The sequence below is a fragment of the Cordyceps javanica genome, chromosome 1, assembly GCF_051103115.1.
Source record: "Cordyceps javanica chromosome 1, complete sequence".
Taxonomy (NCBI): domain Eukaryota; kingdom Fungi; phylum Ascomycota; class Sordariomycetes; order Hypocreales; family Cordycipitaceae; genus Cordyceps; species Cordyceps javanica.
Window position 1 is genome coordinate 753,830 of NC_139295.1, and position 16,222 is coordinate 770,051.

General features: G+C 53.3%; 4 protein-coding genes across 4 annotated transcripts; 1 reads left to right on the forward strand and 3 right to left on the reverse strand.

Annotated features, from left to right (window-relative positions):
- Window positions 1-1,894: 1,894 nt before the first annotated feature.
- On the reverse strand, window positions 1,895-2,530 carry V2A60_000228 (uncharacterized protein; the record flags this gene model as incomplete). Its single annotated transcript, XM_083251599.1, has 1 exon — window positions 1,895-2,530. One exon carries the CDS (start codon window positions 2,528-2,530, stop codon window positions 1,895-1,897), a length of 636 nt encoding a protein of 211 aa, XP_083107725.1.
- An 855-nt stretch (window positions 2,531-3,385) lies between these two features.
- Window positions 3,386-4,465, reverse strand: V2A60_000229 (uncharacterized protein; the record flags this gene model as incomplete). Its single annotated transcript, XM_083251600.1, has 2 exons — window positions 3,386-3,824; window positions 3,903-4,465. The coding sequence occupies 2 exons, from the start codon at window positions 4,463-4,465 to the stop codon at window positions 3,386-3,388; spliced, it is 1,002 nt and encodes a 333-aa protein (XP_083107726.1).
- Window positions 4,466-5,438: 973 nt separating this feature from the next.
- V2A60_000230 (uncharacterized protein) lies at window positions 5,439-6,410 on the reverse strand (the record flags this gene model as incomplete). The annotated part of the gene is made up of 1 exon (XM_083251601.1): window positions 5,439-6,410. The coding sequence occupies one exon, from the start codon at window positions 6,408-6,410 to the stop codon at window positions 5,439-5,441; it is 972 nt and encodes a 323-aa protein (XP_083107727.1).
- A 7,819-nt stretch (window positions 6,411-14,229) lies between these two features.
- Window positions 14,230-16,152, forward strand: V2A60_000231 (major facilitator superfamily domain-containing protein; the record flags this gene model as incomplete). Its single annotated transcript, XM_083251602.1, has 2 exons — window positions 14,230-14,514; window positions 14,680-16,152. The coding sequence occupies 2 exons, from the start codon at window positions 14,230-14,232 to the stop codon at window positions 16,150-16,152; spliced, it is 1,758 nt and encodes a 585-aa protein (XP_083107728.1).
- Between the last annotated feature and the right edge of the window lie 70 nt (window positions 16,153-16,222).

Consider the following 16,222-nt stretch of genomic DNA (forward strand, 5'->3'; position numbering starts at 1 on the left):
CCTGGGCAGAAACTTGGCAGGTAGCTAGGTCGGGTCTGGTAATTTAACCCCACTACTTGGCTGACCCGGATGACCTGACATGTCTCTGGCTGTCAAAGCGCAACAAACGGAGCGGTCAAAATATACAAGCTGAGTTGACACCGGCTGGGGCGGGGATGACTCTCACAAAGGAAAAGTCGGGAGTGGCCACGCAATGACCGGAGCCAACGCTTGCCATGCTAGAAGGATATAGATGTAGATGACCCTGTTAGCTTTTGCTGGTAGCTAGTGACATGTCAGATGTGGTGATGAAGGCACGGCTCTAATGTCGGCATTGCCATCTCGGCCGGCGTAAATCAGATCGTACATGGACCGAAATCCGGTCCGTTACGCTTAGCGAAGAGAAGAACGGGTCAGTAGACTGTAGACGGAGAATACAGAGGGAAGACCCGAATAGAGACGCAGGCAGAGGAGAGCGGTACCGATTTACACCAAATTATCATCATCCACTGATAACATACCATAGAAAGCTGATCAGAATAAAAATCGATGCTTCTTACTGCTCGAGGCGTACAGCAAGTCAAAATCGTGTTGCAGTGTCGCCATGGACACAAAAGCGTGCGCATCCAGTACATTACTACGTCTGCCTGGCCACGTATCTAATTGAGTATCTGCTTTCCTTTCAGTCCTGTCACTCAGAGGCTCAATGTAACAAGGCGGCCAGAGCTTGCCAGGCAAGACAAAGAACATACAGATGGCAACACCAAATTCTGCATTGTGCCTGAATAAGAACGGAGCGTCTCATCTAGAGAAGACTCCATGACTACGCAGGGCACAAGTCACGTTCCCTCGAACCTTCCCATTTGAAACTGCCCCCTGCCCGCCGCCTCTTCTACTCAACTTCTACAACACCAGGTCAATGGCTGCGCGCGTGGCCGGTGCGCCTCACCCGGCATTGACAGATCATCCGCGCAGCGGTTCAAGGCATCGAAGCCCTCCTTGTCGCACTTGCAGTCGGAGTCGCCGGATCCCGCCCTGCACTTGTCGTAGAAGCCGACCGTGTCCTGCGTGCAGCAGTCCTCGCGCGTTCTTCTTGCTGGCGGCCGCGGTCCTCTCAATCAAAGCTTGGCTCTCCGGGCGCGAGCCTTGACGAACTCGCTCTCCGAGAGCGCGGCGGCCTTGATTACGGTAGGGTCGGGCTGAGATGAAAGTAGAGTCTTGGTAGACAGAGTTGGGATGAAGCGTCGGGATGAAGACAGAATTAGGGTATTGAAAGCGAGTCGAGACAAAGGCCGAGTTGGGTGGGTTTTTAGACTAACTTGTGTAAAATAAATGCATATATATATGTACGTATAAACATACACTGATAATAGCTAGAGTATAAGCTTTATTGACGACCTTGGCTAAAAGACTAATAATCATTAGTAAAGAGAGTTACATACTATATCCATCATCAGTATTGCATAAAAAAGAAACCAGGTCGGTGACCATCACCCAGGCTATTCCAAGCCTAGACAAACACTTACACTCAGCCCCCGTCACACTACGACTGCATGGAAAAAGCCGAGTCATAGGCAGACTCTATTGGCCAGAGCATTCTAGGCTTCCAGAAACGGGCTTCTTGTCTTCCTAGCATAATGCATAGGCATTGCAGTCACAATTAATCCAATTAAGCAATTCTCTTTCCTTTATCCACCCGTGTTTTTCTAACCTGTTACTCTCACCAGCTTCGGGTCATGCACTTTGTACGAGTTACCCTGTAAAACCTTGCATTGACATCTATATCATCTATCCATGAACTATGTGCCAGGGGCCAACTTTAACCCGGAGAGGTAGCTTTTCCGAGTATCTGAGTAACCTTGAAAAATGATGGTGACTTGTAGACTATTGGCAGAGACGGCGGGACGCGGGCTGGCTAGGTGCGGCCGGCCTTGCAGCGCTTAATCCACTCTTGGGCGGCCTTGTCGCAATCCAGGAAAGGAGCGCCCCTCGACGTGCACAGCTGGACCTTTTTGGAGGCTTCACTTTTGCACTGCTTGTCCAATTTGGTCTGCGCCGGCTTCTCGGGCGCCGGCGTGGGCTGCTGGCCGGGAGCGGAGGCGGAGGCGGAGGCGGAGGCGCTGTCGCCGAGCCGCTGCTTGACTTCCTCCATGTCGAGAGTGATGTCTGGAACAGAAGGCGCGCCTGGTGCTACTATCTTGTTGGACATGCAGCCAAGTTTCTCGCGATCCGTGAAGGGCTTGATCTCGCACGGCGGCGGCGCCTCGGTTTGGTTGCGCTCGCGCCAGGCCGGCTGCCCGTTGAGGTGCTTATTCCTCGGGCAGGTGAAGGATTCGTTGACAATATCAAATTCGTCTGTGCCGTCGACTTTCGTCCGGACCACGGCTTCGCTCTCCCAGCAGGTGCCTTCCTGCCCGAAGAGGATGCCCTGCTCCTGACAATTGTCGGCGCAGAGGTACCGGCTGCCGGGAAGCACGACGGCGTTGATTTCGGCGCCGAGCATGGCGTTGACGCCCGCAGCGGCAGCGATCAGCAGGGCAAGCGAGCGCATGGCGATGGTGATGCAGATGGTAAGTAGGGCTAGGACAAGGCCGAAGTCGGGATGGAAGAGGAGTAAGGATGGATAGGATCGAATCGAGTTGAGACGAAAGCTGAGTTGATTGTGAGTTTTCGGACCAACTTGGGCGGAATGGCATGCATTTATATACAGCACCGAGACGGAACGAGGTCCCGTCTACGGTGCAGCACTGGTACCCGTTGTCACGAACCCTGCTAGAGGAAGAGCACAGCCGAGTTGCCAAAGGAGCCGCGCATCCTTCCATTCATGATGTGGCTAATCTAAACCTAGGAGACTCGCATTGACTCCTGATGGACCATGATTCTATGAGCAAGGTTGAGTCAGGGGTGATATAAGAATAGGATGATTGATGGGATTGTCGTGTTTCAGAGCATTCCCCCAAGTCGTGCGCTTAGCAGAGCTCCGAGTCGTGCGCTTAGATGGCATGAAGCGAAAACGTGCGCTTTGAGAAGTTACTTAATAATCAAGCATTATATCGTCAGGTATTAATAGTCTATCTATGAATCATTGTTATGAGGTCTACATGGGCTACATACCCATACTAATAGTATGGGTTTTAGAGAGTAAAGTAGTTGCCATGGTAAAATAGTTACTTAATAATCAAGCATTATATCGTCAGGTATTAATAGTCTATCTATGAATCATTGTTATGAGGTCTACATGGGCTACATACTCATACTATTAGTATGGGTTTTAGAGAGTAGAGTAGTTGCCATGGTAAAATAGTTACTTATCACTATTACAAACCGCCTACTGAAAGAGCGGCATGCAGGTGGTGTTCAAGAGGACAACGCTATTGGTATATAAAAGCCATCTGTTATTGTAGTTTTACGCACATCGCCCCCTCGCGACTGCATCCGTGCGCTTGTCGCTGCACCAAACAAAAACCCGCGAAAAGACGTCCGTCGCCTCGGGTTGCTTTCTGGACTCGCAGAGGTATCCCAGCCAGCCCTCCTTGGTCGCGTTCTTGCAAAACGAGAGGCAGCAGTTTGTGTTGCGGGCAATGAACTGGTAGCTGCGCACGTCGAACGGAAAGTCGGCACCGTCGACCTCGGTCACGATGTCCGTGTGCGCGCCGGCCATGTCGGCCTCGGCGAAGCCCTGGAAGAAGTGGCCAGAGTCCGTGTTGGTCTGGTTCAGAAACGTCGGCTTCGAGCTCGGGGCCGACGAGGTGGAGGAGGAGGATCCCGTGGCGCTGCCGGACGACGGTGGTGTTGTTGATGGCGTCGACGATGGCGTCGGCGTCGTCGTCGCCGAGCTGGTGGAACTTTGTGATGTGCCCGCAATGTTACAAATGGCTGTTCCTGGCCCTCGCGCATGGTTTCAAGTTTGGGGGTTGACTTACCCAGTCGCGGCCGGGTCAGCGGCATCACCGCCGGGATTAGACTTCCTCGACCCGAGCGCGCCGCCAACGCCGCCACCGACGGCCACGGCAACTACAACGCACGCAACGACGAGGAGGATGAAAAAGGTTCGTCTCCGCAGCCCCAAGATTCTGGGCTGCGCGCCGCCTTTCCCGGGCGGCGGCGCGACGGGCCCGCCCGCAGTCCGTCCCGTGTCGGGCTCCTCCCCTTGCCGCAGGCCGTCATCCTGGCCGGGGACGACCTGCGGGTACGGCGAGCTGTGGTACTCGTAGGCCGCCGGGACTGCAATCTTTTCCGACTTGTCGTACGTAAAGACCTCCTTGGCCCCCTCGTCCGTGCCGTCCGCGTGGTGGCTGCTCGCCGTCCGCGGGTGGCTGTAGTCCGTGGCAGGGCTCGCCACAAACGTAGACGGCGTCGTCGCGGCGTCGACTGCTTCTGGTGCGTCGGCGTCGCGGTCTCTACTGTCCATGGGGCTGTGCGGTGACTGCGTCGACACGGGGCTGACATGCTGACGAGGGTCGCTTTCGTTGCGCGGGCTCGCCATCTTGATGACGAGTGAGGTCTACAACACGGGGAGCATTCAATGACAGACAACAAGGATAGCTTGGCAAGCCAAATTTCTGCGGATTAAATACTTTTATACTAACGTTAAGCTATCGTCGCAGAATTAAGAAGAGAAAACTCAGGAAACGAGCAACGGCGAATTTTCGAGTAAGAGATCAGCGTGAAGCTGAAACTGGGCTCCCCAGTATCATCCACAGTTATGCCTCTAGTTAATCTTTATTCGTCACGACCCCGGTACTGCTTAATTACTAGTTTATTAGCGATGCAGACAACGCCCTTTGCTAACTCTAGTCTTGCGCACCAACTCGCAACATGGAAGAAGAGATATGGTGGAACCTTGAAAAGCCACGACGGCACACGAAATAAGCTTCTTGTGCCAGCCACGAGAATCAGGAACAAGTGAGAGACCCTTGAACGGGCCGCTGCGGGGGTGAACAATAGACTTTGTAGACTAGTTCGTTGCGAAGATACGCTTCAGCCGGTAGCGAAGCTACTTTTGCTTTCGGGGGCGGTTTGGCAAAGAACTGAATAGAGGCAAAAAAAAAAAAGAGTCAACGCCTGCCTGTTTCGACTCTCTTTGCTCGCGTGCGTGCGTTACGGGCTGCGCAACTGGTTCATGGCATGGGCTGAGAGCGGCTGAATACTCGGGGATCCGCCACCTAGCTTGGCGTATGACCGAGACCCCTGTGTAGGGAAAGGGGAAAAAAATTGAAATTGAAGCAGATCAATTTTCTTGTCCTACTCATAGCCGAGCGAGGGACCTCGGCATCGGCATGAGCAAAACGTCCGCCGCCTTGCCTGAGCAGTAAAACTGCAGACTTGAGCGGTTACCGTTTTGAGACGACAAGGCTGAGCTGTCGGCGCTGCCCAGGAACACGGGAGACAGCGTTTCAGATGGCCGGTTCGAATGTCTTCTTCCCTGTACAATGTTCGGATTGCATGCCGTGAGCCATCTACGTCAAGCGGACAGCAAAGATCTGGCCACCCTTTCCACCTTGTTCATTCCTGCCGCCTGTAGATACGTATACTGTTGACTCGTCCCTGCTCAGGACTGCAGCCGAGGGCCTCTCCAGGTCCGGATTGTGATTGACAATGAAGTCGACCTCGTAGTCTGCACGGTTCGGGGTCGCTTTGGAGACGCTATCTAGTGGGATCGCGCCAAACACTGACCCGTTTCTCGCGATAGCAAAGTCGTCCGGGCTTCGCGGAGTCTGGTAGGTCACGAGAGTCTCCAGCGCGCTTAAAGGCGTGCCGCACTCATCAATCTGGTAACGGCCTAGAAACTGCGCAGACGTGCTCGTCACGTACAGGTACCCGTTGTGCGTCTTCAGACCGTTGACGCCGAGAAGATTCAGAAACGGATCTGGGTTGGCCCGGGGCGCCAGGTTCGGGTCCTCGACTGCAACGTCCACCTTGCCGGTCCTGGTATCGGTCCGGTAGATGGTCCCAGTGATGGAGTCTGCGCTCATGACAACATGGCTGCGCAAAGGTAGTGCTGCCATGCCATTGAGGAGCTTGGCCTGCGGAAGCGCCGCAACAGTCCTGATCTCGGGCCGCTCGTCGCAGCCACGACAGGTGAAATCCAGAGTGTCGATGCGGCCGGATCGGTCGAGCTGGTAGGTTGTTCTGTTCAAATACCCCGCCTCGAGAGCAAAGACGTCGGGCGATATTTCCGTAATGCCAATCGCAACATCAGCATCGGGCACCATGGCTACCAGCCGAGGCGCATTACCACTGTTGGGATCAAGCTCGAAAATGGAGGCTTGGTCAAAAGTGGTAATAAGTACGTTCCCGTTTGGACGCACAACCATATTCTCAACCCATTGCAAGTAGCTGGGGAACTGGTGTAGGAGCTGCGCGGTGTATGCGGCTTGCGCTGCAAGAGCCAGTGTCAGAACACCATACGCTACAAAAAGAAAAGACATCGCGACGGCTGCGAAAGGAAAAGAAAGGTCTCTTGAGCGAGAGAGGCTGAAAGAATTACGCGCAAGACTACAAGCTGCGCCTCTACTACGGGCACCAATCCTACTTATGATGGGCAAGCACCAGCCAGACGTCATCATAGAGGCCCGTGAAACAAGGCCGTTGAGGCGTCAGATCGCGCGCTACCGCAGGAGGGAAAAAATCGATTTCTGAATCCATTGAGCGGGCGTCAAACTTCGGACCGCTACGGCCGGGTGCGTCGAACGAGTTCCATATGAAAGCCATCTGCTGTCCGAATAGTCGCGGGCAGCACTGCAAGAGCAGGGGTAGGCGAGAATGATAAAAAGAGAAAAAGAGGGCAAAAAAAAGAAAAGGGCAGGCCCGAAATGGCTCGGGGCTAATGAGTAGAGAGCCTCCTCCGAACTACTGAACTGCCAGACTCGCGCTAGCGCAATGAAAAGACGAACTGCTGCGTGGGATTCGGCCGAGAAGAAGACGACAAGGCCGTTTCTTCTAGCCGACGGGGAAAACGGAAAACGTATTACGAGTTGACGTGTTGTAATGGATCGAGTTTGCTGTGTCCTGTCTGTGCGAGCAGCGCAACCTCGACAGGGGGGGGGGGGGGGCGAAGGAGCGGGAAGAAACGAACAAACTACTAAATTCGGGCCAGAAAAGCTCCGTATGCCTTGTTAACCGAATTGGGCAAGTCCAAGAATAAGAAAGGCTGTGGGGTGTTTCGCCCAGTAATATATCTACGAATCGACGGCATAACCCAGATCCTTTCTGCGCGTAATCTGCAAGTAGATGGAGGCCCTCCCTTCGCAACCGGGTTGTCTCGGAGAGTCGCACACTTGCAACAAGCCAACCTTGGCTGTCCTTTGCCCTCTCCCCCCCCCCTCCTGATTTCCCGTTGCAGGAAAGCCTCACGGCGGTGGTGGCTCGTCCTGCAGAAAACCTGCCACGTGAACTTTTGGTGGCTGAGCTGCGTCCAACAAGAACCTGGAGAATGGTCAGCGGATGCGACATTTTCTTTGCCACGTACATTATAACTTGGTTAAAACGTTTGGGAGGTCCCACACAGCGAGCACGCCTTTACGAGGGCGTCTCTCGCCGAGGCTTGACGTATCAGAAAAAAAAAGATGGTGACCGCGGACATGTCGCCGCCGTGGGCGCCATTCATCAGCCGGTGGATAATAAGCAAACAATCCATCCGAGCCCGTTATTATTAGACTTCCTCGTACGTCAAGGTTCGGGGGCGGGTGGGCAGGCAAAAAAAAAACCCCTTGCCCTTGTTGAGGAAACCGAAATGCCTCTCTTCCAAGCCTTTCCCGACGGGGGGGCAGGCAGGCAGGCGGCCGCTCGCTGCGGTTGTGAGACTTGCAATGTGACGTCGACGTATGGCACACACCCGAGACAACACTCACTTCTGGCCCCGGAAATTGAATACGACTCTCAAGGCCGCCAATGCCGGGACGAGCCAGATCTTTGAACCAAGAACTGGCCCGGCGCTTGGCGCATCTCGCTTTGAACCCGGATACTTGGGGGACATGCGCCGTTGCAGCTAACCAGAATTTTGTGTCTTTTGTGTGCTCGTGGCAAAAGGGTCGCTTGCACTGGCTTGAGCAAAAAAAAGTACATCCTCGACCCCGTCCGATAAGTACTGCACGGCGGCGAAAACGAGAGTTCCCTGTATGCAGGCGGCTAGCTGCCTGTGGCCCAATCCTTGTTTTTCGTTTCCATTGTTACTTGGGCAATCTTGTTAGCTGTATTGTTGTACTACTTGGCGCGGTGATCCGCAATATTTCGGGTTGAGATGCGGCGGCGGGCGGGAACAATCCAGGCCATAAGCGAGGCTGATATAGGTGATACGAGAGCAATGCGGCAGTGCTTGTTGAGATGTGAATTGTCAGGTTCCTGTAGCCTTGACCAAACATGTTCCAAAATAGATGGTATTCATCAAATATTGTTCCAGCAAAAGAGTCGGTGGCGCCGAGGTGACCTGATTATCTGCCACGGGTGCGATACGAGACGCCTTGACTTGATACTTCATCTGCTCTTCTGAGCTGTCAGTTCCATCGACTTGCTCATGACGACAAAATGTAAACTTGAGCTCACGCGCAGTGCCAGTGCTGCTTCACACAACTAGGCCAGCCAACCCACATCTACGACCAACATCCGCGAGATGCTGGCCTGGCCGAGGGAACGCGGGTCCAACCATGTCGCTCGTAGCCTTCTGAGAGTGTTTAATGTGCGAATTTGAAATCAACCGGACTACGAGCTTGATGCACCTCTGAATGAAAATGAGGCAAAGCTCTCGGTGCTGCGTGAATGGACCGCGGGTCCTTGGTATTGTTCACGGTGACTTGGACACGCAGGCATTCTGGTAGAGCCCACATCGCCAGTATAGATATTTTATTGTAATACTCTCATCACAGATGATTCGGAACTTCCTTATGGCGGTCACTCAGTGAATGGTAGATTACACCCGCCCTAACATGGCCTTGCATTCCATGGCCTCTCTGAACCGGCCCCTGGAGTGACACCATAGAGTCAGTTGTTGGATGACAGATGCCTCTCGCACGTCTATGTGAATTTCATCAAGTATTACATCCAGTTGAGAAGTAGCTAATGCCACAATCGGTGTTGCGTTGGTGTTGTGCGCGAGAGTAGCTGGGAGCTGGGAGCTGGATCTGGAAGCCTGCCGATAGAAGTTCTTCCCGATACATTGACGGGTTGAGAAGTCTCAAACAATCCCACAGATATTCCAAGTATGTCACCGACTGTTAATGGCGTTTCTGACTTTTAGTAGCCAATGCTCAATCTCAAGGCGGCCCCCGTTGTGGACGCGCTTGATGCGATCAATCCGGTCAGATGACGATGTACCAAAGGACTGAGCTCACTGCCCCATGTGCAAGCGCGTTCCAACCTATTCCAAATCGCCCTGTAAAGCTTCTATAAGCTATACTTATGCGGTATACCACCATGTAGAGGAATCTTGGCCATTTTGACAGGCATTTCCAGGCCGCCATCCGCGGACTCAGCCCTTGGAATGGGAACAGTGCATGGAGCCAGGGTTTTCAGTAAAACCTTTCGTGTCAAACTAGTTTCAGAGCCTCGAGATCTCCAAAGAATCAAAAGCAACGATGATGTAAAGGACCGAGGGGGGTGATGGGAGCTTCGGGCCTCTGCTTTCCTTGATCCTTGGCGTAGAGGAGGGCAGCCGACTGGTTATCCGGGCATTGACGATGCAACGGCGACAAGGATCGGCGCTATAAGCTCTCTATCCCTGGTTAATCATAATATTTCTATTATTTACTGGTAATCAGGTAATATGAACTGCTACTTCATTCCAACTCGCCGTCATGGGTGTGGTCATGTAATGGACCATTGCCAATCTTGCGAGACTGTTCAAGGCGACAATGTTCTCTGCACCGCGTCAAATCTACTCACTCTATTTTATTTGTAACGGTCAAGCTCAGGGTCGCTCAAGTGCACAAATCTTTGAGAGTCACTTGATGGAACTTTCTTGGCATCTCACCAACAAGATTGTGGCTGGTCATTACTTCAAGCCCTTGGACCTCGGATTCGAATAAAAAGTACACTTAGATCAAGGCCATTCTCGAAAAGGTCAAAGCATATGTGATAGGTGTACTAGAGACAAGACTGTTCCGAATAACTAGTAGCAGTTGCCCTGAGCTTCCGAACTAGGATTCTTCTTTGTCGCCTTTCAATTCACGCCAAGTACATCAGTCGTCGTTACTCCTGACGGGAGATTTCCGCCCTTTCATGCAGAGACTCGGGAGCTCAGGTTGAGTCTCTCCCAGAGAGCCAAGCTCGGTACGATGACCTCTCGGTGCAGCATGACTGTTTCAGCGGGCCAAATGTCACTATCATTTTACTCGATGAAATTCGGGTCACCGCCAATGAAATATAAACATAATTTATTTCTCTGTGCAAGGAATCAACTACTATGAGGAGTACTGTTGTAAAAAAAAATAAGTGTTATTGAGGTGGCCGCTGGCGAGCGCGGACCGTGGTCTGCAACCTCTACTTCTCAGTCGATTAGTTGCCATCTGTCTCGCTCTATACTTGAACAGTTCACCTGCTTTACCAGAGCCCTTGCAAGTCTCTCCATTGTCCTCGATTCCAGAGACAGGATGATGCATAGAAGAAACAGCTTAGCTTTCCTGGGGGCATGGCTGTTGAATAGATGGACCATTTCTGCCCGTCTTCACACCACTGTCTTTTCCTTTGTTTCACTCCCACTGAAAAGTTTCGAGAGCTGAAGAATGGACCGAAATTGACGATTTCAATGGACCAGGGTCTCGGGGGTGCGCGAGAGCAATAGTCTACCTACCCCGAGAAGATGGACACATCCTTCTGATCCCGGGAGCGGTCCGCACCAAGCGAGGAGTGCGCAATGTTCTTTGGCTGCATTTCAAAGCGATTGCTGCGCCCTGCGAGGAAGCGAACGGGGCGGCAAGCGGTGAAGAGAGCTCGGGACCCTACACTTATCACGCCGACGGACTCTGTTGCAGTGCAGCGCTGCTTCGACGTGGCCGCGTCACACAGATTTAAGATGGACTTTTGTTTCCCGTACAATGGGAACAACAACTGCGTTGACACATGGAATTTTGGGCGCACCGCAATGTCAAAAGAGCCAAAAAAAACTGAGACAGCTACGGATCAGTGATTTGTAGTCTTGTCTGCGGGAACCCCCAAGACGTACGACAGTTTTGTACCCTCGTTCGCCAGTCGCCAGTAGCCAGCGCTCCAGAACTACATGTCTAGTCAGTTCTCAGCGAACATTCATCGTTGCAAAAAAATTTTGACATCAAAAGTACTGCCAAGTTGGCGGAGGCCGGGTATTCGCTCCGGCACGAGTATGTAGACAAGGATGAAGTCGAGGAGGGGCCTTTTATCAGTATACAAGAAGGGTATATATCCTGGTCTTTGGCGGTGCGCATTTATTATACTGGTCAAGACAGGAACAAAAAAAAAAGAAGAAGAAAAGAAAAGAAAAAAAAAAGCTCTGCGCAAGCCAAGCCCTCTTTGCGCGGAGAGCTAACATTGTTTGAGTTAGGCGAGAGCAACTCGTCAGAGGGCCATCGGATACTCTTGATGCCGGAATTGAGATGCAGATACAACAACCCCAGGGCGGGCGATGACTTGATTGGGGGAAAGAGTCGTCCATTGGAGGAGGAAGAGGACAAGATTAAGGTTTTCCCGTTTACTTGGCCTAGATTAGTTTGCACGGGGAGAGTCGAGCCGGCGCGCCGCCGTTGCACAGGATGCAACTTGATGTTTGCCTTGGTCAGATCAGGCAAAGTGCCGATTTTTTTTTTTTTTCCTTCCGTCATTTTTCCTTCTTCAAGAGGAACAAGCAGAGGGGCAACGGGCGGCGGGAAAAGAAACCATGTCTCACAACGTGGCGAACTTGGCTATCGGCGACTTTTTTTTGTTCTCAATACCCTTCATGATCCCTGCCATTCCCCGTCACCCACCCAAGGTTTGTTCACACGGGTTTTGCAATGCTTCTTGTCCCCCGAGTTGGAGCTGCCTAACTGCACGCTGTAGTGTGTGTGTGTGCATGTGTGTGTTGTCTTTGCGGCGTTGCAAAGAAATACGCAACAAAGACGAGACAGCCAGCAGTCCCCGTTTGCCCGCTTGGCTCCCAATCAACGGACTCGCTTATTCGTATCGGTTCGCCCATGCTGCGTTTCCCTCTTGTTATTATTCAATGGCTCAGAACTCCGCCAGGCCATATATGAACCCCCCCCCCCCCCCCCCGCCCCTTCTCTCTCTCGCTCTCCCTTTGGTCGAATGGGGCTCTTGAGAGTGTTGGCCCGTGTCGGAAAAGGAAAAGGAAGCGCGACCTAATCAATGATAGCGGGACCGCGGGTTATTGTACCGGGGGCGGCGGCGCTGGCCATGGGCAGAAATACGAATAATGGTTCGCCGTCTGGGGCCAGGGCTTTGTGTCGTGTCGCCGGGACAGTGCTCTATTATAAGTGATTTATTATGATTTATTATGATTTATTATAAGGAGTACAGACTATTTACTTTGTTTTTGAAGCCCATCTCATCTCATCTCTCTCACGACCCCCCTGGCCTGTCTCACAGGAGCAAGTGGTCTGTTTGCTACTCAGTACTCACATCTGCGCATCTCGCATAGAGCATAGACGGCATCCAAGACTCACGGACTGGCCTTTGTGGCTTTGCCGCCGCCGCACGCCGCACGCACGCACGCACGCACGCAAAGTCCGCAAGGCTATGCGTAAGATTTCTGTCGTGTCCCGTCGTATCAGTGCGGCTTATGATTGGTTCCTTTCTACCTTTGTCCAATACAAGAAAAAGTATAATAGAAAATAAAATAAAATAAAAACAAAGGACCCTCCCCCTTTCCATTCTTGTCGTGCAATAGGCGGTAAGACGGCTCATGATTGGCTCAAGGTACGACGCAACTCCGCCGCCACAAGGCAGAGGGGGAACAAAGTTTCCAATCCTCATTTTAATAGGGGACATTGGGGGAGTAAAAAGACTGGGCAAGTGAGAGAGTAAAAAAAAAAAAAAAAGAAAAAAAAGAAGGAAAAAAAAACCTTTTTTTTCACACGCGGCGCGGGGTCTAACCCCTTCCCAGCAAATCGGCCCCATCACGTCTTGGCTTTGCCAAGGTACTGATACGGATACTGACTGGTAGCCCTGTGCCATGATTATGGCGGCGCCGTGTGAATTCGGGTGAGTTCGTTCCAGTGAGTCAGCTTCCTTTTTTTTTTTTTTTTTTTTTTTCAGTTGTCGTCTCGTTGGCAGGCAAGCGTTTATTGTTTTTCTTGGACCAACTTTTGCCTACATGAAGACGACATTCGGTGCGCTGGCCGGATTAGTTGGCTCGCTTTCTTTCGCATTTTTTTGAGTCTTCACTGTTCAGTGAGTCAAACCGGCGACAAAATCATCTCAGATCATCATTCATCCCCGCCCCATTATACATTTTCGGTGGGTGATGCCCGGTACACTAAAACAAAGGCGAAAAAGAAAGGAAAACCCACCCATCCATCCATCCCAAGGGCAGGCAGGCAGGCAGAAAGCAACGGGGCCATGTTCGGACCCGGCTTGCTTCCAGACAAGGGGGAGGGAGGCCCCAACTCCTTCAGCTGGTTGGGCGTACGCAGTACTGGTAGAATACACACTAAAATTGGTCTAGTTCGTCTTGTTACTTATTTAGTCTTTTTGCCAGCTCCAGCAATTCATGGCTGTCCCGTCCGCAGATGGAGCCCGGGGGCTACCTGTTCCGTGATTGACGGGCGGGTGCGTGGACGGATGACTCTGACTCTGCAGGGCGGACAATCGATCCGCAACGAGGCTGTTGTCTCTCTCTAGCTCTCTCTCTCTCTCTGACTACTGGCGTCGGAGACAAGAGCCTGTCAATCCGACTCAAGAGTCGCGGACTTCGGAGTGCTGACGGACCCGACGCATCATCTGGCTCAGCCCTTTGCGAGTACGATTGCGCATGTTTTCCCTTTTCGCCTTTGTATGGAGTACCTGCTCACTTTCTTCTCTCTTCATAACATTTCCCTTTTTCCCAGACACCCCAAGTCTATTCTTCTCTTTCTTTTCTCCTTGTTTTCTTTTTTTCCCTTTCTTTTCGCCATCTTGTATTTAATTTGCCCATTCCCTCTCTCTCACTCTCCCCGGAGAGAGTTTTCTTCTTCGTGTCTCTCCTTCGACCCTTGTCTAAATTCAGCTCCCTCTTAGCTGAGACAGACAACCACCAAGCAAAAAGGGAAATAAAATACTTACGCCCGAAATCACATCGTCACAAAAATGGCTGCTGAAGATAGCGCCACCGAGGTTGGCTCAATCGGTTCGCGCCACAAGGCCACCACCGTCGACAACACACCCGCACCGGCCTCTGTCTACGACGTTTCCGAGAAGCAGCCCGCTGCTCAAGACACTACCGAGAAGACATCATCACCAGCCGAGGAAAAGGAACCCGTCGATGGGTCACCGGCCTCTACCGACGAGGATGACGGCGTCGAGTACCCAGTCGCCTGGAAGCTGGGCCTCATTACCATTGCCCTCTGCTTGTCCGTTTTCTGCGTCGCTCTCGTAAGATTTCTTCCTGCCAGTCGACCTTCTTTTTTTTTTCTTTTTTTTTGGGGGGGGGGGGTTTTTTTTATTTTAAACCAGAAGCAAACTTCTCTGAAAAAAAAAAAAAACAAGAGGTCGTCCCGTATACCAAACGTTCGGTTCACTAACACGCGAACCCTTCAGGACAACACCATCATCGCCACCGCCATCCCCCGCATCACCGACGAGTTCAGGGGCTCCGTGCAGGACATTGGCTGGTACGGCGCCGCGTACCTGCTGACGACGTGCGCCGTGCAGCTCATCTTTGGCAAGCTCTACACCTTTTACTCGGTCAAGTGGGTGTACCTCGGCGCCATCCTCCTGTTCGAGGTCGGCTCCCTCGTCTGCGGCGCGACCCCGACGTCGGTCGGGCTCATCATCGGCCGCGCCATCGCCGGCCTCGGCTCCGCCGGCATCTTCTCGGGCGCCCTGCTCATCGTCAGCCGCAGCGTGCCCCTGCGCCAGCGGCCCGTCTACATGGGCCTCATCGGCGCCGTCTACGGCCTCGCCTCCGTCGCCGGGCCCCTCATGGGCGGCGCCTTCACCGACAAGGTCACCTGGCGCTGGTGCTTCTACATCAACCTCCCCTTTGGCGCCGTCACCGTCGCCTTCATCCTCCTCTTCCTCCGCCTGCCCGACGCCAAGGCCCAGCTCGACAAGAAGAACGCCTCCCTCCGCGAGCAGCTCCTCTCCTTTGACCTCGAGGGCACCTTTTGCTTCATCCCCGGCATCGTCTCCCTCCTGCTCGCCCTCCAGTGGGGCGGCTCCCGCTACCCCTGGAGCGACGGCCGCATCATCGGCCTCTTTGTCGTCTTCGCCGTCCTCATCGCCGCCTTTGTCGCCATCCAGGTCTGGAAGGGCGACCGCGCCACCGTGCCCCCGCGCATCTTCATGAACCGCACCGTCTGGGCCTGCTCCTCCTTCGTCGTCTGCCTCGGCGCCGCCTTCTTCATCATGGTCTACTACCTCCCCATCTGGTTCCAATCCATCCAGGGCAGCTCCGCCGTCAACTCGGGCATCAAGAGCCTGCCCCTGATCCTCGGCCTCGTCATCCTCTCCATGATCTCTGGCGGCTTCGTCAGCGCTCTCGGCTACTACACCCCCTTCATGATCGCCTCGGCCATCCTCATGGCCGTCGGCGCCGGCCTCCTGTCCACGCTCGAGATCGGCTCCGGCCGCGGCGCCTGGATTGGCTACCAGTGCGTCTTCGGCTTCGGTGTCGGCCTCGGCATGCAGCAGCCCATGGTCGCCATGCAGGCCTCGCTCGAGGCTGCCGATGTCGCCGTCGGCACCGCCATCATCATCTTCTCCCAGACCCTCGGCGGCGCCCTCTTCATCTGCGTCGCCCAAAATGTCTTTCAGAACAAGCTCAAGGAGGTCGTCTCCGCCGCCAACATCCCCGGCCTCACCCTCGAAGCCGTCAACTTTGCCGGCGCGACCGGCGCCCGCACCCAATTCAAGGGCGAGGCCCTCTCCGTCGTGCTCACCGCATACAACACGGCCATTACCAACTGCTTCTACGTTGCCGTCGCTCTCGCCTCCCTCTCCCTCATCGGTGCCGTCTTCACCCCATGGAACTCTGTCAAGGGCAAGAAGATTGAGATGGCTGCTGCATAAATGCGCAGCGCAACTAAACGCGCCAGAAAAAAAAAGTTGATACCAGATGAATTTCCTTGTTTATGGTTTG